This window comes from Enoplosus armatus, chromosome 23 (assembly GCF_043641665.1).
Source record: "Enoplosus armatus isolate fEnoArm2 chromosome 23, fEnoArm2.hap1, whole genome shotgun sequence".
NCBI lineage: Eukaryota > Metazoa > Chordata > Actinopteri > Centrarchiformes > Enoplosidae > Enoplosus > Enoplosus armatus.
This window is the reverse complement of record NC_092202.1, coordinates 10473952-10496505: the sequence shown is the minus strand read 5'-3', so window position 1 is coordinate 10496505 and position 22554 is coordinate 10473952. Positions and strand designations below refer to the sequence as shown.

Genomic DNA, 22554 nt, shown 5'->3' with positions numbered 1-22554 from the left:
GTGCTAGGGAGTATCAGTGAGATGCTTAGTAGTATAAAAATAGCTGCCATTGCATAATCTCACTTCCATTTATGGCTTTTATTGGTGTAAAGGTAGAAACTGCCCGAGGTAATGTGCGGCAGCATCACATCTCGTCATCGACCTCAGTTTCTCCCAGAGACCACGCAGCTGATTATTTGGTGGGTCTCAGATGGCTTCTCACAAATGTCACCATTGGGCCAAGTCACTCGTCTGCCCAAAGAGGCGGTCCAGTACCTCCTGGATTCTTCAGTTCCAGTGGAGATGCATTCAAAGCCGGAAAAGGCTCCATTCTCAGCAGGACATTGAGATTTCTGGGTGGCGTCACAGCTGGAGTCACAGACTGCAGTCTCGCTCAGTTTGGGCTGAACGCTAAAAGGCTTTGGGGTTGTTTTGCAGCTCTCAGCAGGCTTAGGTGTGCAAACTGAAAAGGTGGGTTTCTTGGGCCAGTCCAGCTCCTCTTTACGTACTGGGGGGATGCGTGGTGGTGTGACCCAAGCTTTGTAATCCTCCTTCATGGTGGTCGTTGCCTGAAAGGGCTCCTTGCTTTTCTCACTGGTTTGCATAGATGGAAGGACTGGTTTGGTACGCTGGCACTTGTGTGCCGTGTAGTCCGCATGTGCTGTGGTGATGAACTTGTTGTGATCTGCTGGTGGACTGGACCCTTTGGCTTTGCCTTGGCCGTGGAACATGCTTTCAAAGGACCAGGTCTTGAATTGTTGAATAAAATCACTGGCTTCGTCAAAAAGTTCTTGGTTTATGTCCAAGACCGCCTTTGGCCTTGAGGGCACCGCATCCTCTGATGGCAGATCTTTGCTGGTTTGGTACACAGGCTTCTTCCTGCGTGTCCTGGGTGGCAGTTGATGGGTGACATAATCAGACCTGTAGCTGGTGATGCTTTCAAAAGGTTGAGGATCTCGCACCTGCGGGACTGGTTTAGTGTTAGCTACAACTTCAACTGATTTCTTCTGCGGGCGACCTTCTTTGGACCTACTGTTTGTGACAACTAATCCTTGGTTGACCTTCAAGCTGTCATATAGCTTATATGGCTGCCGCTTGTTTGCTTTCCATGCTCGGAAGTCGTCTGAAAACGAGAGACGGTGGACTGGATTTGAATCAGGGTGCATATACTGTATATGTCGTTTTAAATTTCTTGCAATGTAGGATCTTCAAATTGCTTACTTTTGTACACTGATGTGAAGTCCTCCACCTTGGAAGCCATCTGGTTCGCTACAGAGCGCACAGGATTGTGTGGAGCGCTGCTGCATCTCTGGTGGCTCTTAGGGGGCATAGGTGGCTGTGGGGCCTTTTTTATCCCTTTGTGGGCAATATAGTATGACCTGAAACACATGTAGAAGTTTTTATAAACAGGTAGGGTTTAGGTGAGAGCCAGCTGCACTGCATCATGGACTACTGGGCCTATTGAACAGGTGGGGAGACATTGGCATCATTCTGCCTCACCCACCAGGAACATCAGTCTTCAGAGGTGGGAGTTTCAGGCAGGTTCGATAACATGTGTCCGGTGAGACAAGGCAAACACTTTAGATCTTACCTAAAAGTGGTCGTATCGGCACTCGCCCCCCTCAGTGGATGGTAAGGGTCTTTCTGCGTTGGGGTCAAGATAAGAGTCGTGTAGCAGCGTGGGTGAAGGAACCTCTCCTGGTACTCTGTGGTCATCTGAGAGCCGGAGAGCTTCCTGGACATCAGGGCAAGGAACATTTATTTATATAACACTTTAAACAACAAGGCAACTGCTCTTTATGCTCCTTAAGACGTCCAAAGGCATTGAGACAGTGCCATATAAAAAATACATTATGAGTAAAGTGAAATAGAAAAGCTGAAATTGAATAAAACACACTCCTTCTCCACAGATAATCAAATATATCGCATATACATAGTTGCTTTTGAGCCAATGTAAATTTAAGTAATGACATCCTATGAGATGAGTTTTACAGCCTATAGAATCAGCATTAACACACATTTTTGCAGACATTTCACAACTACAGGTCGCATAATTCCATTGAAAAGAATATAACGTTTGAAAATACACAAGCAGGTCACCAGAAAGCCCTACCAGACACGGCCGTGTCATACAGAAAACATTACTCTCACCTGGTGGATGTGGCTTGTGGGTTGCCGTTTTGCTGCCTCATAGTTTCGGGGTGCGTCGCTCGCCCCGGCGGTGCGCCCTGCTGTGCGCCCTGCTGTGCGCTGCTTGGCGTCATGTGGCTCGGAGCTGTTGCAGCCTGCTCCCTGACTCCTCGCTGCAGGCCGACGGTGTATGAATTATTGACCGGAGGAACACGGGCTGTGCGCTGAACGAGAGTAGCACGCAGCGGCCGAGAGCTTCTAAAAATAAACAGCAGTGGATTACTCTCTGATGCAGGACCGGTTGTCAAGGCGAGGACGCCGCAAGTGATGATGCGCTTTTTTGGCGCGTAAAGAGGATTCCAAACCCCCCCCATCCCTCCCACTGTAGTAATGTTACAGAAAGTGAAGTGGCCACTTTAAAAAAAGATATAAGTAGTCCATCAATATGGATGTGTCCCCTTTTTAAACCAAGTGGCATTAGACTTCTCAGCGAGATTATGCTGCTTCTTACCGTTTTTTCTTCTATTTTTTAAAATGCTGAATATGCAAGGTGCAGTCGGGTCGTGCATTTTGTCACGTGACATGTTCGCAGGACTCCATCTGTCACTTTGTAGTCATGTCCAAAAAAAAACAAAAAAACAGAGAGAGAGAGAGAGAGAGAGAGAGAGAGAGAGAGAGGGGATAAGCACATGCGCACAGACACACACACACACACACACACACACACTGTGTGTGTGACCTTGTGAAATACAGCGGATGTAGTCATGGGGATTTTGCCCCGCACAAATGTTTAATTATGCATTATTGAATCCTCTGGACCAAGGTCATTGCTGTGTTTGTCCACTAGATGGCGTCCAAAGCTTTAAAAAAGACCCATAGAGAGACCATTAGGTCCACATCTTGCATTAGGTCCAACCATTTGACTTTGGAGACTTTTCTATATAATAATATACAAAACACGATTTGGCAAAATACATATAACTACAAGGAAAATAAATGACAATACGTTAAATATTTAGTGTTTCTCATAGAACTGTATTGTTGGGTGGAAAAGTCTCTGAAGCAGCATTTAGACTATGAGATACCACGAGCCTCCACAGGGAAAGTCTGATATATTAGCCCTGTAAAACTATTTATCAACTTAATAACAAAATAACTCGAACTTGAACAAAAGGAGTCAATGAACTGTGAAAATAACAACTGCAGACTCAGGGAGGAATGACTACATCAGAGTGGACTTATGTTCAGCTGCAAGTCAAATGCACATTAGTAAGTGCATTGGGTCACATTTATACAGTTGACATAGTCAAAGTGACAAACTGGCTGAGTGGACCTCTACTCATGTTGAAGCTGAGAGTTGCATGAGGTCGGAGGACTCCGTCTACCAATAAGAATTATAAAAGGGCAAATTGTCCCGCCCTAACAGGTGAGTGAGGGAGATGTCAATCAAGCAACCTGAAGAGGCTCAAATAGCATAACATAAAGGAGGAAAACTCTGCCCTGATAAAAAGTCAGATCACCATTGATAACTCTCTGTGCAGTTCTGCCTGAGCTCTCGATCATTCATTCTCTGTCAGTGATTTGGACGTGAGATATATTTTCACAGAGAAGCATTAAAATGCAAAAAGGCTGCAAAGAGGAACCCCCGGAATAAGAAGTCAGGAGTCTGGGGAGGTTCATGGATATTTGAAGTCCTTCCCCATTAAGAATGTCTGACTGCATATGAAATGTGACTTCCCTATTCAGTGTCATCAGACTCGCTCCGAAATACATCTCGAAACGGGTGAACAGTGTCAGAGGATTGATGTTCATTAAATACATCTCAAAACTAGCATTGAGACATTGAGAACAACAGTCTGCACAATAAAACCAGATGCATTGATGCATTGTTGTGTTGATGCTTATGTACTTAAGATGTGAAACCTGCAGTTTCTCAGTGTTTTGCAGTTACATGTCATGTGAACCACCGATGGGTTGTGTGCATCGTCTGCTACTCCGCAAACCAAATCCACGACATACAGTGCATCCGGAAAGTATTCACGGCGCTTCACTTTTTCCACATTTTGTTATGTTACACCCTTATTCCAAAATGGATTAAATTAATTTTTTTCCTCAAAATTCTACACACAACACCCCATAATGACAATGTGAAAAAAGTTTTTTTGAAATTTTTGCAAATTTATTAAAAGTAAAAAACTAAGAAATCACATGTACATAAGTATTCACAGCCTTTGCCATGAAGCTCAAAATTGAGCTCAGGTGCATCCTGTTTCCACTGATCATCCTTGAGATGTTTCTGCAGCTTAATTGGAGTCCACCTGTGGTAAATTCAGTTGATTGGACATGATTTGGAAAGGCACACACCTGTCTATATAAGGTCCCACAGTTGACAGTGCATGTCAGAGCACAAACCAAGCATGAAGTCAAAGGAATTGTCTGTAGACCTCCGAGACAGGATTGTCTCGAGGCACAAATCTGGGGAAGGTTACAGAAAAATTTCTGCTGCTTTGAAGGTCCCAATGAGCACAGTGGCCTCCATCATCCGTAAGTGGAAGAAGTTCGGAACCACCAGGACTCTTCCTAGAGCTGGCCGGCCATCTAAACTGAGTAATCGGGGGAGAAGGGCCTTAGTCAGGGAGGTGACCAAGAACCCGATGGTCACTCTGTCAGAGCTCCAGAGTTCCTCTGTGGAGAGAGGAGAACCTTCCAGAAGGACAACCATCTCTGCAGCAATCCACCAATCAGGCCTGTATGGTAGAGTGGCCAGACGGAAGCCACTCCTTAGTAAAAGGCACATAGCAGCCCGCCTGGAGTTTGCCAAAAGGCACCTGAAGGACTCTCAGACCATGAGAAACAAAATTCTCTGGTCTGATGAGACAAAGATTGAACTCTTTGGTGTGAATGCCAGGCGTCACGTTTGGAGGAAACCAGGCACCGCTCATCACCAGGCCAATACCATCCCTACAGTGAAGCATGGTGGTGGCAGCATCATGCTGTGGGGATGTTTTTCAGCGGCAGGAACTGGGAGACTAGTCAGGATAGAGGGAAAGATGAATGCAGCAAAGTACAGAGACATCCTGGATGAAAACCTGCTCCAGAGCGCTCTTGACCTCAGACTGGGGCGACGGTTTATCTTTCAGCAGGACAACGACCCTAAGCACACAGCCAAGATATCAAAGGAGTGGCTTCAGGACAACTCTGTGAATGTCCTTGAGTGGCCCAGCCAGAGCCCAGACTTGAATCCGATTGAACATCTCTGGAGAGATCTGAAAATGGCTGTGCACCGACGCTTCCCATCCAACCTGATGGAGCTTGAGAGGTGCTGCAAAGAGGAATGGGTGAAACTGCCCAAAGATAGGTGTGCCAAGCTTGTGGCATCATATTCAAAAAGACTTGAGGCTGTAATTGCTGCCAAAGGTGCATCAACAAAGTATTGAGCAAAGGCTGTGAATACTTATGTACATGTGATTTCTCAGGTTTTTTATTTTTAATAAATTTGCAAAAATCTCAAACTTTTTTCACGTTGTCATTATGAGGTGTTGTGTGTAGAATTTTGAGGAAAAAAATGAATTTAATCCATTTTGGTATAAGGCTGCAACATAACAAAATGTGGAAAAAGTGAAGCGCTGTGAATACTTTCCGGATGCACTGTAGATATGAACTAATATCAGAATTCAAGGCAGCAAACAGAGACGCGGGACTGTGGGGTCGCTACACGCCAGCCTCTGTGTTTGAACACAGTTCATCAACAAGATGCGCTCTTTTTGTCACCTTTGGACAGTTTAGTGAGTGCCACCCAAACCTTACACAGAGAGCTTTTAAGATTTTCGTGCGTTTTTGGCCATGGCCAAAACCAACATGTTAACGTTGCCGCACATGGACTGCAGATCTACAGTTTTAAACAACATGATAATCCCATGAATGATTTATTATCTTAAACGCGTTTGCTGTCTTTTCCTACCATATTTTGTACAAAACGCAACTAGTAAATGCCCCTTTACGCAGCGTCCCTTTGTCCTGTAACTGGAGATCTGACAGGAACACAATATAATATATAATATGCACTTCATGCCAACTAATGGCAACTGTGCTCGGCTGCCAGAGCTCAAAAGGAGCGGGTCAATACATTATGTTAATCAGTCGGGACAGATTGGAGGCGTGTTGCTGCCGTGATGAGGGGGAGCAAGCCCGCACCGTGCAAAAGCTCCCAGCGCTAACGCTGTCTCCACTACATGCGCGCTGCCTTCTGCCCCCCCCCCCCACTCCCCCAAGTCTCTCTTTCGACTTTATTGCGCGTAATAGCAATTTCCTCTGCAGCAGACTACTGTGCAGGGCTCGGTGCAACAGGTTTGCAGGAGCCACAACACGCAGGCACACAGGTTGACTTGCTTTTGGCTGGAGCGTAAGTGGGGCTCATACCATCTCATCTATCTGCAGCTGTCACCACAAAGTCACCGTACGTGAAACGCCGCGTCGCAGGCACACACACACACACACACACACACACACACACACAGTCAGAACAGTGTGCCACAAATTCGTGACTCCGCGCCAGATGCAGTTTGCTCCCAACAGCGCGTGTAGTTGTAGTTAAATGGAGCTCGCGGAGGCAAGAGGAGCATCTAAGTGCGCGGGGAAAATGGAGAAAGAAGTGGCGCCTCAGAAGCGGCAATATTGGCGCACCACAGTGCTGAACATAATCTCGTCTTTATGCTCGGTGGCGTCCATCGCCCTTTGCATTCTCCTGAGCATTAACACAGCTGATATCAAGAGCCGGGTCGTGGATTTGGAGAGTGGGAGCGGCGAGCACACCTTGATCCGTGCCCCGGGCTACTCCATGGATGATTTTAATTCACTGATTGAACAAAGAGTGGACGAGCTGCTCTCTCAGGTAAGACTGACTCTTGCACTTGCTCTCCTTGAGTTAAATGTTTTTTTTTTTTTTTTATGTGCATATCAATGAAAATGGCATTCTTTTAACATTTCAGCGCTCCTATGAAAATCTAGTCAAGATTCGCACTGCAAGACAAGCATCACCTGAATGCAACTGCCCTCCAGGTAAATGAAAACTACTTTTCCCAATGCGTTATGTGCACATGTCTGCTGGTGTGGAGACACTGGATCTGAAGGCTGCTTGGCTCAGAGCAGAGTTGATGGGATGAATGGGAGCTTTCTGAGCAGGTCCTTTTTTTTTTTTTTTGTTTATTCCATTGAAACCAATGACACATGACAGTTTGCCTGGATAGTGTTGATAGTTTGTGGAGGTCTTGCTGTGAAGGATGCAGACAGCTGACCGGCCATTACACTTAACAGTAAGAAAGGTATTTAACAGCCGTCTATACATAGAGGTGCTGAGAGGTTGTTTGACTTGTGATGTTGCCTGCTCACTTGTCCACTTGGAGAGAGAGAGAGAGAGAGAGAGAGAGAGAGAGAGAGAGAGAGAGCTTCTTGAAATTCACATTTTCCACCAGTAGATGGAAACATTCATTCCTTCAGCATTCTGGTCATTTTGGGCTGGAGTCAAGGTTGGGTTAGTCAGTGCATCAGTGTTGGGAGATGTTGGAGGGAATGCTGCACAATCTGAGTTGTAACATCACATTTCTCCTTTTAAGTTATGTACCATGGCATTTAGTATTGTGCATCATTGTCAGATATCAGAGGGAGAGAACAGTCATTGCTGCTCCTGAATATGTGATTGACAGCTCCTATAAGGATGAGGTGAAAAAAATACATTTGAATATATAAAAGAACCCTGCAAAATTGCCACCATTTAAGCTACTTTCCGTTTGTAATGTAAGGTTCAGATGGTTAAGAATGTTTTTCTCCCTGTTGTTATGCATCAACTGAGGGATCACTGACAATCATCAGGTTTCAGCGTACCAAAGGTTTGAAAACAGGATCCTCAGCCCCTCTCAATGTGGATAAAAGGAGTCCTTGAAATCAGAGCCAAGTGTTTGTAAATAACACGTCACTGTACATGGCAGTAACATGTGCTGTCAGTGAGGCACATGTGAGTATCGCACTCACCTGTGTGACTGCACGGCTGAGCCGCTAGGTAGGCTGCATGCTGCAGGAAACTGACATGTCTTCACAACTTTTTAAAGTTTGATAAAGAGGGATCTGTACGCATCACTGCCTCAGGCAACTCCAGCTGGGAATGTGATACAGCAAGTGTGAACACTGTAGGTGACCTCTCCGGAAAAGTTGTAGTGACACTGTGCAGGGTAGCCTTTTGGATGGACAATCCAGGTGTCGGAAAGCATCTGTGCTGCAGGACTGACGTGTCCTTGGGAAAGATGCTGAATCCTTACTAAAGCCAGGGACTCTTCTGTTGTTGTCCCTGACCTCTGGCCTCTATTTTAGGGTGGGGGAGCAAAAAGATTCCCCCCTACCAGACACGTACAGGATTATTACCTCAATCATAATCAGACGTAGGTGACGGAGGAACCACAACTGGTGAACATAATAATCCTTAATGACTGACCCAAATGTCTTAGTTTTCACAAGTGGTTTATCAATTGCGAATGACTCATGTGCTGAGTGGGAATGCCTGAATTATAAAGCCAGAAGTACTGGAAGTATTACCCATAATGAGACTCTCACAATCATGCTGCTCTCTGTTCTCAATCCCTGTCATATGTCTGCTATTTATTTTCTCCCACCACATTTCTGCAAAGGGCAGAAATAAAACAATGACAACATTTCACATCAAATGAAGCACGACGACGCTAAAACCAAGGCGGCACCGAGCTTGATCTTGGAAACTGGCACTCTCCAACTTGATTTGATTTTTTTTTTTTCATGTCCAGTACTTATCCAATAGTTTTTTGAATTAAAGTGAAATACAAAACACATATATCATCAGTATACTTTGAATAATCTGTAGTGTATTTAGTATTGTAATGTTCATGTAGTGTAAGTGTATGACTTTGTTAATGGTTTGGAGTGGGCTTTTTCAGGCCAAATATCTTTATACCGTATGAATGCTGAATGGGTTCAGTCAATATTTATCCTCCCTTCTGTCTAGGAGACAGCCCCTGGCTCAGATGTGCTTTTTTTTTTTCTTTTGAGGGGAGGACCGTAATGTGCTTTTCACAGTCTTTACTTTATTGCTGTCAAAGAAGACGGAGTGGTTGCAAAGACAGAGCTATGGTCCATAGCTCGAGGATATTTTATAGGTTGCTTCTGAATCAGAGGAAGTTTGAACCATTTTTATCGATGAAAGTCTGTCGTGAACTCCAAGTATATTTTATTCATGCTGATGTAACTCTTGGTTAATGACGGTGAAGTTTTTTTTATGGTGCCATTTGTCATTCAGTGTCTGGCGTCGCTGTCGTTTAGCACTCACTTATTAGCTTCTGAGTGACTAAAAGCATTTTCACACTTTGGCTGTGATTGGGTCAGAACCCGAGATTGTTTTTAGCCGCACCAGAGGCGTGGCTCTAGGGATGGGGAGATTGGTCGGGCGATCAACCACTTTGGTCCAGACTGAAATATCTCCACAACTATGAGATGGATGGCCATGCGACTTTGTTCAGACATTCACGGCCCTCAGAGGATGAATGCAACTGACTTTGGTGATCCACTGACTTAGCGCCATCATTGGGTCAAAATTTGTCCAATAATTTGGTTTATGAGTAATTCCAAAGCTGTCATTCACATCAGTCTTAGCTGTACTTCTGTACTACTACTGTATTCAATGCTAACTGGAAAATGTTTGCATGCTAACACACTAAACTTTGGTGGTGAACATGGAAAACATTATACCTGCTAAGCATCAGCATGTGAGCATTTGCATTGTTAGCAAAGCAAAGCTCATTGTGAGTCCATTGTTATAGAGGTGCATTGCTAAATTGGTGGAGTACCCTGCTCCACATGGGACCCCACTCTATTTAGTTTTTCTGGACTGCACCCTGAGTTTGAGAAACAGTTTTTACACCATACATTTGGTGTAAATAGTCTTGGGTCTAATGGGAAAAGCAAACCTGTCAAACCAAGTTGGTTTGAAATGTCTGAAGTCACACCCTCAGTGTGCCACACCATGAAGCGAGTGTACTTCTAATAATTGTTTCAACATTTGGTTGGCAGTTTTCTTTTTCATTTTTTTGTGTACGTTCTCCTCTCCTGCGATCTGCATTCCAAGCAGGGCCTGTTGTTTAATGGGCCTATAATAAAATGTGCAGTCAGCATGCACTGGTGCTTTGCTCCTTCCCTGTTTACTCACCCATACTCCTCAAACCCCCCTACATCCCCTTTTCCCCACTCGCATTTCTTTCACTTCAAAAAGCCTGGCAGCTAAACACCGGCCAAAGTGCTCATGGGGAAACAGAAACATACAACTTGTAACGTGTTTTTCCCCACTAAACACTGAACACTGGTTGTCATGGGCAAAGGGGTCATATCAGCTGGCTGTTTATGTCTTAAGATTTCAAAATAAAACCAGAAGCAGATGCATCAATATTTGTTTGGCTTGCTTTGTCAAGTCCAGATTTGATTCACTTCAGCAGAGGCACACAAACACACAGCCCACAAAATCCAACCTAATCACTCCTTTTCAACTCCTTCTGGCCAAACTGGGTTACACTTCCCCTTTTCGGCCTCACAAAGTGTGTAATCCCAGTGGCCTGATACAATTACAGTTGTGCCAATCCCCTCAGATATCCTCAACTCAGTGGGCAACTGGTAATTAATCACTGACAGCTTTTGAATTTAGCCCTCTGTGTGGTTTGGTGCTGGGAGGTGCCCTAATGGCCATGTAATTACTGAGTGCTAGGTAAAGCTAAGCAGACTTCCAGGTAGCCACTGCAGCCAGCTGCTTTTAGTTAGGTGAGTCAGGTTAGGCTGCCTTTGTGAGTGGGTGAGGCCGGAGACGAAAGATGGAGCCTGAGAAACCTCGCCTGGAGGCAACGGTGAATGGGCAATTATGATTTCATTGCTGCTAAATTGCTTAACTGGGTATGTACATGTAAATCGTGAGCATAATGTACTCTACACAGTGACTAACATCTTGCAGGGAACGTTTTATGCATGAAGAGCTTGACTCATTCAGCTCAGATTTTACATCGGTCCCAATAAATTAACATGACTTGATTTTATCGTGATGAATCATCAGAAGTGGTGCATTTGCCCCAATTTTGTTTTATTATAAAGGGCAGGATGCTGGAAATAGCACAGATGGTCTCTTTTATACCTTTTGACACAGTAGTTTTTATGGGAGATGATGAGGCATGCCAGCTGAAAGCACTGGTAGTGATTGTGGGGTTTGAAAAGGTGGCACACTTTCTCTCCTTTTTACTACATTAACCTGAGGGGACACTCTGAATGGAGACGAGATTACATGATTCTTATATGAGCAATGTCACAACAGCACTCCGCTGGAGATTGCACTCCCTCCAGGCTGGAGGGACGGGGGCCAAAAGAATGAATCCAAACGCTCGTGTCTAAAGGTTCGTCTCACGTGTCCTTGAACATTTCCTGGCAGTGATCCCCAATCATCATTTTGTGTGGAATAAAGTAGGAAGCGTGGAGATCCTGTCTTGGCTTCTTCTGGTTACAACTTGGAGTTGAATGGAGGGGTTTCCATCACCACAATACAAGGACACACCCCACAAGTGAATAAAATAATTGTCTCCTGTTTTTATTTGGCACGCATTTGCTCCAAAAATAGGCTGCTTTTGTCATAAAATGAATGTTTTCCCTTTGCACTTTCTGCGTCATCAAAGCGTAAAGTTGGACCATGAGATTCAAACTGCTGAAGGTGGAGGAAAATTATTCTAGTGTGGTTTTGTGCCTGGCTTCAATAAGCTCTTTGTCAGTGGATGACACCCAAGTTGATTACAGTTGAATGGTTTTCCTGTTGCATTAAAACTTTTCTTGCTCCTCTGTGTGTCTACTCAGCATGATGTTTGAGGGAAGATCAGAGAAAGTATTCTTTGCAGGTATCCATTTTGTTGTTTGCTTGTGTAAGATGCTTTCTTTTTATCCTGCGTAGAGGCAAATTTGTTGTTTAAATATTGAGGGAAAGAATTAAGAAGCATCACATTAGCAGGCCTGGCAAACCTTCAACCTTCAAAGGGTACTATGGTGGTGGTGGTGATACAACATTACCCCTCCTTCCATTGCCCTGTAACCTCCAGTGCAGGAGGGGGGAATCGCTGCTGTTGGTCCCCTTTGATGCTCCTTCTCCCAGGATCCAGTGCTCCTCTGTCGGAGCTGGGTGGCAAATCCTCCACAAAAGACGGCTCACAAACTCGGTGCCTCATCCGCTGGTTGCCCTCTGACACTGGATTGAAAGTTCCAGTCATCCTCCTACTGAAGTCTCCTTTGTGTTGGCTTAAGTTCACCCTTCCCTTCACCAGCCCACATATTCATTCCTGACCCACCAATATTCAAAGAGACTTTAATAGACAAGAGGGACCTTTTTTATTGTGCCATCCTAGTGGAACAGCTGGTCTACTGTTTGATATGGTGATTTTTCTGTGACTGCAATGTTTAAGGATTTTTTTGCCTTGGAAAAAACACTTGGACTCTAATGATCTAATCTCATCTCTTGAAGAAGTGAAGTTTATGACCTCTAGTAGCGCCATGGAGCTGTGTTTTTTTTTCTTTATATCATACATGCACACAAGGATGCACATGCTCACATTCGTGATGCGGTACACGTTCTCGCCAATGGTTTCACATTATTCCACTGACCTACAGGTGGTGGTAACATGTCAAGATATGCTGAAATGCACCAACATAGGTAGTGAAGAAGAAGACTGCTTGGATGTAAACAATGTAGGATTTAAAATACTTTGTTTTATGTTTTATGAGGAAGGAAATGCATTCAACACGTTTGTTGAAGTAAACATAACATTTATTTGTTAACAAAACTCCACAGAGCGCCTTTTAATATATTGTATTTCTTTTGCCAGACTGTCTTATTGAATCATTATTGGCATGATGCGAGCAGAATGTCAAATGCAAACTACATTATACATGCTCTCTGATTTGGAATGCAGTTTAGCCTCCAGTGCCTGTCTCCGTGAAACAATTCTTATTTCATTAGTTTTGAATAAAAGAATGATTTTCCAGTGTCTGTCATCAATTTCAAATTGCCAGTAAAGCACGACGATGCCAGCGTTCACCCATGTCATGGAAATTCTGGGCTCCAGACAAGCAAAGAGAACTAGGAACCCCTGAGGCGCTCCCCACATGCTCTCCTGCCCCCTCTCCCTCCCCACCGCCTGTGGCTTTGTGCCCCAGGCCTCTCAGCCCTAGCAGGCATGGAGGATGGGGGGCGAGGGGCACAGATGCTGCTACTCTGTTCTCCATCAACCTAATAAGAACAGGCACTACAAATAAAACAGGCTGGTGTGCAAAAACAAAAAAGAAAAAGCATTGGGACATGCCACGGCAGGAAGCTATAATTTTGCCAGCGTGTGTCTGACATGCAAACTATGGTTAATATGGTCTTGCCACCATTCATGTGCATCCCTAAAAAGATGTCTTTAATTTTGAAAACAATGTATCCAGTCTGTTTGTTTTATTTTTTGTGTATGCATCATTTACTGTAAGTACACAGACTGAGGGCAGAATTAGCTCAGGGCTGTTCCATGTTATGTTCAGTTCTTCCAAAAACAGCTTGCCTTGACACAAAGTAATTTTTCATTTTAGTCCTAAACATGTAAGGGACTGTATGGAAATAATTGTTGCAGGGCTGAGGGTGGAACCTTATGTTAATATTTTTATTTGACATTTATTATCTTAATAGAACATACATTTTGTCCCATACCATCAATACTCACATTAGGTGTGGAAATTGGCAAAGACAGATGATGGCATCCGATTTAGTAAATATTCATCCACTTTCTATTTTTGAACCATGAGCAACTAAATGAACAGATGTTAACCACTGCACTGAATGTGTGAGCTGGGCCCAGGCACCAGCTCTGGCTTGAGTTGATTGTATTTGCGAGTGAAAAAAATGGCACGCTCTATGCCAGAGATAACGTTCAATCACAAGTCCCTATAATATCCACATGTTTTGTGTCTCTTAAAATGGGCATATCTGTGTCTCCCAAAAAGACGTCATACCCCCGCTTCAGCAAAAATAACAAGTCAATCTTCCAGATGATTTCCCTTGATTGACAGTTTTGTTTAATTTCCAGGGTGTGTAGCAAGATATATCAATCTACACCTAACGCAGCATTGGCAGTAATCCGGTCAGAACATTTATTTACAGTGGTTGCTAAACATTTATTAGAGCTAACATTTTGGAGTGCCCTCTTTTCAATTTTCAAACCCTTTTAGTCTCAGCAAAAACAAGCCAGCAATCCCTCAAGCTATCCAAAGACAGCAGGGATTCAGGCGATTTCTCAAAGTGGAAAAAGTGATGGAGGCGAGCAGGGTTTGCCCAGTGGCTGGCCAGATTATGTATGCTCCCAGACTCCCCTGGGGCTCCACCAAGAGGTTAGACTTGGAGGAACTGGTCCAAACGGTTGGATCAGACTGCTGGTGTTTCTTTTTCACTAGGCCAAACACTATTAGACGTCCAGTGTGTTTGTCAGTTAAGTCCAGTTTGTTTTTCCCCCCCTGTTCCCCTGCCCCCTTCCATGTTCAGATAGATACAAGAATGTCTTGCTTGAGATCTTGTCGGCTTGTTCGATGCCCCCCTCCTCACCACCACTCACCAGGGGACTTGCACTTTGCCAGCCGGCTCTTCCTCCTCGAAGCTGTGCTAAATGTGACATGAAATATGAGTCATGCTGTAGATCTGAGAGGGTAATAAACACACAGAGCAAACATCTGAGCCCATGTGCACTCACAAACACGCTGTCGCGCACAACTGTATCGCAAAATATGCACACTTGCGGATGATCCCACTCGCAGACATGTGGAGACACCAGTGCCACAGAAACATGCAGCCATGTGTGACACCCTGCAGTCCCTCACTGTAGATTTTGTAACTCGATCTATTACCAGTGGCAAAGGTTTTTTGATGATATTGTGGTTTGGTTAATTTAATTTTCTAAATTAAGAGGGAGAAAGCATGAAATAAATGGATTGAAGCTATTAGTTCTCAATTCACTCAACGAGCTGTGATGTTTAAAAATGGTGTGGAATGCGGTTTTCTAATTAAAGCTTATGTAACAGTATTTTTCCTCCAATATTTATGAATACTTTTTTTCTCTTTCCCCTTTAGCATGCAATTAATCTAGAACATGCAATTAAATCATTTGGCTCAAACAAACAATACAGTGCCCGGGGAAGTGGCACCTTGCCAATTTAGCGTACCTGGGAATGTTCATGCATCGACTGTGTCAGTAAAGATGGATTGATATGCAGAGAGCTGCCGCAACATGGACTGGTCGTAGCACAGTCTTGCTTTCAAGGGCTCCTCCCCTTGTATCTGATGAAGAAGAGGGTAGAAACAGCTGTGTAAGCCACAGTTAAGGCCTGGAAAACCCAGTGGGTGAGACAGCACTTTAATTCAATTGAGCAGTCATTTGATATGGTCCAAGCAGGCTAGACGGCTGGTTAAATTGTAATTTTCAACAGCTTGATAAACGGCACTGATATTCCATATGGCTGCCTGAAAATAGGTTTGTGTAATTTCTAGTCCTAGATGGAGTTACTAGTTTGGGACACTGTGGCATAACGATGTGAAATGCGCTCGTGTGCATACATTGCTGTTCCTTTTGTGTACCTGTGTTGAAAAGGTTGGCCTGGCTTTACTCTGATCAGTGTGGAAGTAGGAGATATGAATTCATGAAATAATTGACTGTTCGCTAAACCCTTTCCCCCAAACAGTGATTGTACAATCGTAGCTTAGCAACAGTAACTAGGCACGGCAGGCCTGTCAAGCTTCGGTTTTCTTTGCGATATTCGGTAGTTTGGTATTTTGGCCATCGCCATCTTTGTTATTTGGAACCAGAAGTGACCATATTTGGACAAGTGAGTGGAGCTGGTGATCTGAGAACCCGAGGACACTATGCACGCCTACCTATACCGGCAACTGCGACTGCACCTGGCACCTGGCTACGCCGTGCTAAGTAACTGCTAACAAAGTTAGCTTGTAAATGTATTTACTTTAAGGAGTCAACTGTTAATTTTTTCTGGTGTCTTTTCACACAACCAAACGCCTCTATCCTGAGGCCGTCGTGGTTGCAACTTTTCAAAAGCATACCCTGCTTTATCATCTATTTTACTCTAAATGGGACCATAATTTACTAAATTAATATCATGCTCTATTGAAGAAGACTTGAAACGAGTGATTGAGACCATAAACCCATAAATCAAGTGAGAAGTAGGGAAATTTTCTCATAGACTTCTATACAATCGGACTTCATTTTGCAACCAGTGGAGTCGCCCCCTGCTGGCCATTAGAAAGAACACAGGTTTAAGGCACTTCTACATTGGCTTCACTTTTCAGACCCGGTGGTTGGTGCTTGGCTGGAAACAATAAAAAGTCAGCTGCAGATGCGGTTTTCAACCAACTCATGGAGTTGTGTGCTGTAATTAGCAATGAAAAAAATCTGCTTCTGCTTTGACATTTTAGCCCACAAAATCAACGGTCAACTGCGAGAAGCCTGCTATTGTGTACTTCTGTGTGAAATCAAAGACCTATTGTCTCCAAAATGACAATGAATTTCGAGGGTAAATCTGCCACCATTATCATCACGTCAGGAAGTTTGACAGGCGCAGCAACAGTAACTAAGGTGGATGGGGCTTTGTGAACAGTCAATTGAACCAGTGAAAAGTCATTATGCTGAATTCAAATAAGTGTGTGTATTCAGTGTTTATACTAAAAACTAGTGACTAACGACTAATTTAAAGGTAAGGGTGTTTTTTTTTCCCCTGTTCCAGTTGCACACTGTTGAAGAAAGATTATTTCAGTTGATAATGCCAATCCATCTGGATTCATGCTGTTCACTGTGAGGTTGATGACTTGTGTGTGTGTGTGCCTCCACACACTGGTGTCTGTTAGCTTTTAATGAATCAGGAAAACTGGGTGGAAATGTTATGAGATTGTAAATCAGACTACCTCATGCATATTTTATACATTTTCCTTGCAAACATAAAAGTATAATGATCATTTATGCTGAATGCAACATCCAAATGGTGCACAAAAAAAGTCAACAAAGTTGCCTTTAAAGTGTTCTACATTCTAGTACTTGCATAAATGCATTCATTTATATTAATATATTTTGTAGGAAATGACCTAAATTCCCTACTGTGGTAATATACAGATTACTTGTTTTTCTATGGGGTTTATCAGAACTATGGATTTGTTGCTACAGTGTCCATACACACTTTGGGAAAGTTTAGAACACTGTTTGAGGAGTTGTCATGTCTCTTTGTAAGAATTTAGCTTCAACCTTATATTTAGCTTATAGCACATAGTTGCTGATGGTGACAATGCTATTCCTTACGGCTGTAGGGGCAGCTCTACTTCAGGTGGTAGATCATGCATTAGTCGTAGGGTTGTAGGGTAGTTCCTCCTGTCCACATGTCAAAGTGTCCTTGAGCAAGACACTGAACCCCAAATTCTTTCCCATGTCTGTCTATGTGTGGGAAAAACTGTAAGTCTGTTTGGACAAAAACATTAATTCAATGGTGATAATGCTCTGAAATACAGACATTGCAATGAGATGCCCTTCATCTTATAACGTTTTGACTCTCTATCAGTCAATGCAACGTCCTGCAAGGCTTTGCCTGGATCCAGGTTAATGAGCCACATCCCATGAGCGATGCCACTATCTCAAGGAGTTTCACATCTCGTGAGAATCTCACGCTGCACTTGTCACTGAAATCCAAAGTTAGCTTCTTGACAACGATTGACGGCGTCGGCTTGAGCTGGAAGTGCCATTCATTTCACACAGAACACTGTGCAGAGAGCAAAGTCTTAGTAAATCTGTTGCTTAATTATAGCCATCCCTGCTCCTTAAATGTTTAGCGCAATGTAAATGTTTATTGTCTCATAAGTATGCTCCCAAGTGTTTTCGCTGGTTTCCCAGGGTCTGCATATAGTGCAGATGCATGCCAATATTTAGGTTCATAGTTTGAAGCTGCAGCAGATTAAGATGGTCAAACCCACTGAAACCCTTCAAACTACAGTGAGAGTTGGTGGGAAAATTGACTGACGGTCTTGTTGCAAAGACACCACGCCGCCGGGTGATTATGACTTAATCTAGAGGTGTATGTCAAGGTTATCGCTATTGTCAGTCTCTGGGGGGGAGAAAATAAATGGCAGTCGGTGATCTCTCCTCCTTAGCAGATATACTGGGTGTCAGCATGACTGATTTGAAGTGCTTCAGGTAGAGATTATGTCTTTCTCAGTGCTAAACAGCAAAAGATGAGTAGGGATCCATCACCGTGCCCTTGACCTTCAAAACAAATTACCTTCCCAGCATTCTCCCTGCCTCGGCTGCCACTGTTCAACATCAGAGGCTTTTTTTTAATAGCCATAGGAAAAAATTATGGAGAAGAGACATGACTTTACATGACGTACATTTCAGTTGATTAAATGTGACATGACATGCCTGTAGTTTGAACTTGCCACAGTATTTTTGGTGCCCAGGGTACGATGGTGACCAGATTAGTTTCTGTCCCATAGTGCCAAATGCATGTGCAATATCAATTTAAATAATACAGAACACATACTGACACCCAAATTGACTATTGCATTTCAGCTTCAGCATGCATTCGCTGTTCGCCTTGACATGCTTTTTCCTTTCATGTAATATAATAAATGAGAAACTCTTGCACACGCGTGGGTCAGTGTAATACAGACCTGGATTGTGTACTTTGTTATTCTTAAAGCAGTTACTCGTGTACTATTGGCTTTCCCACCTATGAACTTGGAGTCACTTTTTTTTTGAGGTGGAGGTCAGTTGGCAGGAGCTGGCAAAGCATCTGCGTTACTGCAAATGTCAGATCCCAGTAATACGAGGGTGTAGGTTTCGTCTGAGCGAGAACAGGGAATAACACGACATAACTCAGTGTTTCTTTGGTTTAAATCTTGAGTTGCACTGAGTCCCATAGGAGTTAAGGCACTCTTGCTTGTGAATGTCACACCCATAAATCTACATCTTACCAGACCTAGATCCAGTTGCAGTGTGAGGACAATGCTGCTGAGTTGAATGAAATTAATGAAATTACGTAGTTAATATAGCCCTGCTGAAGTGGATATTATGGAAAAAGATCATCATCGAGTGAGTACACTTAAATGACTGAAACTCGTGATGAGCCACTCTTTAAAATCACGGATACCATGAAGTGTTGGGTACACTGACGTATGTGGTTGCGGCCTCTTGGTTGTGTTTGTACTGGTGGTGGCAAGGCAAGACAAAATCAGTGGGCCGGATATGAAGCTACCACTCAGAGGCGCCGCCTGAGGCTGGGTGCAGTGCTGACAGAGGTCAGAGCTGCAGAGGTTTAGGTTGCAAAACTGCCCTGCTGCACTGGGCATAATGTTTATACTAGCGGGCTTTGCTGAATGCATTAGTGCTGAAGAGGCCTGCATAGCATGTGTGCATTCAGTCATTATATACCAATTGGCTGGAGATCAGTGATTCAATATTTTATAGTTTTTCGGATAAATTTTGATTTGTGGTTGCACGCTGGCTTGTAAGAATAGCACACTGAGTAGTGCATAGGGTGAGAGGAGAAGTGCCAAGGGGCAACGTTCGAGGGCTTACAAGAGAAGTAAATGGATTCGTACTACATTTCCCTCTTTTATAGTTTGCCGACACTCTGCTCCAGGTAGACTGCCCCCTCCCCCCCTCCGGCCTGTTCTCAGATTAACGTGTGCTCGCCAAAGTCAACACGAGAGGAAGTGGAGAAACGACTTCCCTCATTCACACCAAGACTGCTAATGCCTCGCCAGATCTGGTGTCAGACAGCCAATTTGAGATGTATAATTTGTGTTCAATGTAAAAGAAATTTCAATCAGACGAATCTGAGGAAAGAATATATTTATTCTCTTATTATATACTATATTTCTGCGGGTGTTCTGCTTGTTATTCCAAAGTTTGGATTCATACAAAGGGGATCTCAGGGACAAAACCAATGCTGGAGGCAGCATGGTAAAAATTGGCTGATCAGTTTGATATTTTCTGGGTTTGTCCCTTAGTTTTAGTACATCGGCAAAGGGATTGCCAAAGAAATAAACCATTTTTGGAATGGAAGTTGATTGCACATTATACCTGGGAAAGATCCAAGACAAATTTATGGCACAGGATGAATATAATATCTCTTTAAAATACTTTTGGCTGCTCGAAAGAAACCATCACGTGGAAAGGACTGCAAGCAAACCATCCTGCCAAGGATGCTGGACTGCAGTTGTCAATAAAATAAATTGTATTTATCTGACCTTTATCTTAAAGTTTGGCATTTTGGAAAATGCACTCATTCGACCAAGAAATAGTGTGGTATTAACCTTATTATCAAAAAAAAGCGAATAAACGTATTCTCAAAATGTTGAACTATTCCTTTAAGACTAAGATATGGACAAACAAAAAATGAACAATATAAATTATGTTGTTTATAAGATGTAATCCATTTCAGAAGAATCCTGTCCCTGTACAATTATTGTGCTGCCCATGTCAACCCACTCATTCAAATTATCACTAAGAATAAAGTTGGGTGGCAAATAAAGGATTAAGTGCATCTCTGCAGAAAACTTGTTTAAGCAGTTTTACATCCACAGTACAGAGGCCAAAACGGAAGGGTAATAAGTCTGAAAATGAGGCAAATTGCTTGTAAAACAGGTTATGCAAAAGTCACCAAAACATCACCCAGGCACTGCTCACCACCTCTTGATGTCAAAATTGGGTCATGTTCAAGGCCCTTCCCAACCCACCCGTGTTTAATTGCCATGTGCTAAAGAATTTCCCATGTGCACACAAACCAGTCAAGTCTGGTGCGGCCTAATAATTGTTCACTCAAATCGCCTCTTTGTGCTGCTGTCTGCACTCGGGCTGCCAGGACCCCCCCCCCCCCCCCCCCTTGCACTCTTCAAATGAGATCTCTCCACGCTTGCAGAACGAGCCATTGCAAAGTATTTTCTAATTGACAGGGGTTATCTGCTCAAAAATCCTTTCGCTTCCCTTTGCTACCGTCAGCCACTATATAAAAGACATGTCTAGCTGTTTGATTTCAACCAGGAGCAAAGCTGTCTTTTACAAGTGTGACTCACAGAGACATTTATCCCTTCCTCTCCCAGCGCGGCCCCTCCTCTGCTTCGTCCAATCGCCTCTTTATCCTGCTCAAAGGCTCTCTCCAGCGTCAATGAGAGGAGCATGGGGAAGCAAGCTGTTTGGGGTCCACAGCTATTGACTGGATTTATTGACTGGGCGAGACAAAAAAAAAGTGACCAAAATAAGCAGCAATGACAAACACAGAAACAGACTGGTGGGCAAAAAAAGAGCCCACTTTGTTGTAAGCGGAGCAGCCTGTGTGTGCGCTGCTGATATGGATCCCCCATGAGAAGGCTCAGGTCACTGAATCCCTCCTCAAACAGGCCTCAGAAAAAAAAAGAGATTTATTTGGATTTTGATTTTGCTTCAAAGTTGGAAAGGGAGAAAAAAAACAGGAAACGAACAGGGTTTTTAACATGCTCTCTGCAAAATGGTTTTCTGTGACGCTTCAGAATGATAAATTATATAAATGTCTTTGGAGGCCACATTAAATGGTTGATGAAAATAGCAGGCCCTCTGAGAGTTTACTGTGCCTGCTCTGTACGGCATGCTTTGATGATGGTAAATGGTAAACTGTTCTATCTGCTTTGACAAAATGTCAAGGTCCTGAAAAGGTTTCATCCTGAGTAATTTTCCCTGTTTTCGCGTGTTTTCTCTCCAGTGAGCACAGCAGTGTACCGGCATGACTTTAATGATTGCCGCTGACTCTCTGATGACACTGTATTGTCCAACTCGCAGGGATTTTAACTGCACTTGCCACATCCATTAGGAGCCTCTGAAACTCTAAACTGCCGCATAGATCAAACAGGTCAGGTTTTTGCCCATTATTGATGTCTTAAAATATCGAATATGTCAGTTAGGTCTTGTAGCTTGTTTGGTTGTTGTGTGTGTAGGTGTGTGTGAGCACAGAAATTCAAGCTCAGGTTAGACAGACCGTTGGCATGGTTCCTAGTTCTCACCAAGAAAGCAGCCCCTGTCAGACTCCAAAAAACCCTGGGCTGGAGATGAAACAGAGAAGAGTGTGTGTCGTGTGTATATGGATGTACTGCGTATGTGTGTACCTATGAGCCCTGTGCATCTCTGGCTTGCCTGCGCCTCATACTGACATTTCCAACTGGTGCTGGTATAAATAAGGCCGCCAACCACAGCAGGTGTGGGGAGCAGGCCTTGGAGCAGGGGAGGTCTGCGTCCCTTCAACCCCAGGCCACAGTGAAACCGTCCTGGAGAAGTCAATATTTGAACTCGGTATCAAAGCCAGCCC

The 22554-nt window shown here is 43.7% G+C and overlaps 2 protein-coding genes across 2 annotated transcripts in view; one reads left to right on the top strand and one right to left on the bottom strand.

The window, feature by feature from the left end:
- Nucleotides 1-143: 143 nt before the first annotated feature.
- saxo2 (stabilizer of axonemal microtubules 2) lies at nucleotides 144-2243 on the bottom strand. The gene is made up of 4 exons (XM_070930232.1): nucleotides 2131-2243; nucleotides 1571-1714; nucleotides 1201-1358; nucleotides 144-1102 (listed from the first exon to the last, which is right to left on the bottom strand). Exons 1-4 carry the CDS (start codon nucleotides 2241-2243, stop codon nucleotides 144-146), a joined length of 1374 nt encoding a protein of 457 aa, XP_070786333.1.
- A 4460-nt stretch (nucleotides 2244-6703) lies between these two features.
- The window catches only part of LOC139306281 (collagen alpha-1(XXV) chain), a 136574-nt gene continuing 120723 nt past the window's right edge, over nucleotides 6704-22554 (top strand). Inside the window, exons 1-2 of the mRNA XM_070930226.1 lie at nucleotides 6704-7000; nucleotides 7098-7167. Coding sequence (XP_070786327.1) covers nucleotides 6704-7000; nucleotides 7098-7167 — 367 coding nt within the window. The remainder of the gene's footprint in view (nucleotides 7001-7097; nucleotides 7168-22554) is intronic.

Excerpts from the sequence above, each read along its gene's own strand:
- saxo2 (XM_070930232.1), bottom strand. The coding sequence starts at position 2,243 with ATGACGCCAAGCAGCGCACAGCAGGGCGCACAGCAGGGCGCACCGCCG. Across the intron at positions 1,715-2,130 it reads CCACAAGCCACATCCACCAG|GAAGCTCTCCGGCTCTCAGA; the intron begins GTGAGAGTAATG and ends CCTGATGTCCAG. Across the intron at positions 1,103-1,200 it reads CTTCACATCAGTGTACAAAA|ACGACTTCCGAGCATGGAAA; the intron begins GTAAGCAATTTG and ends TCTCGTTTTCAG.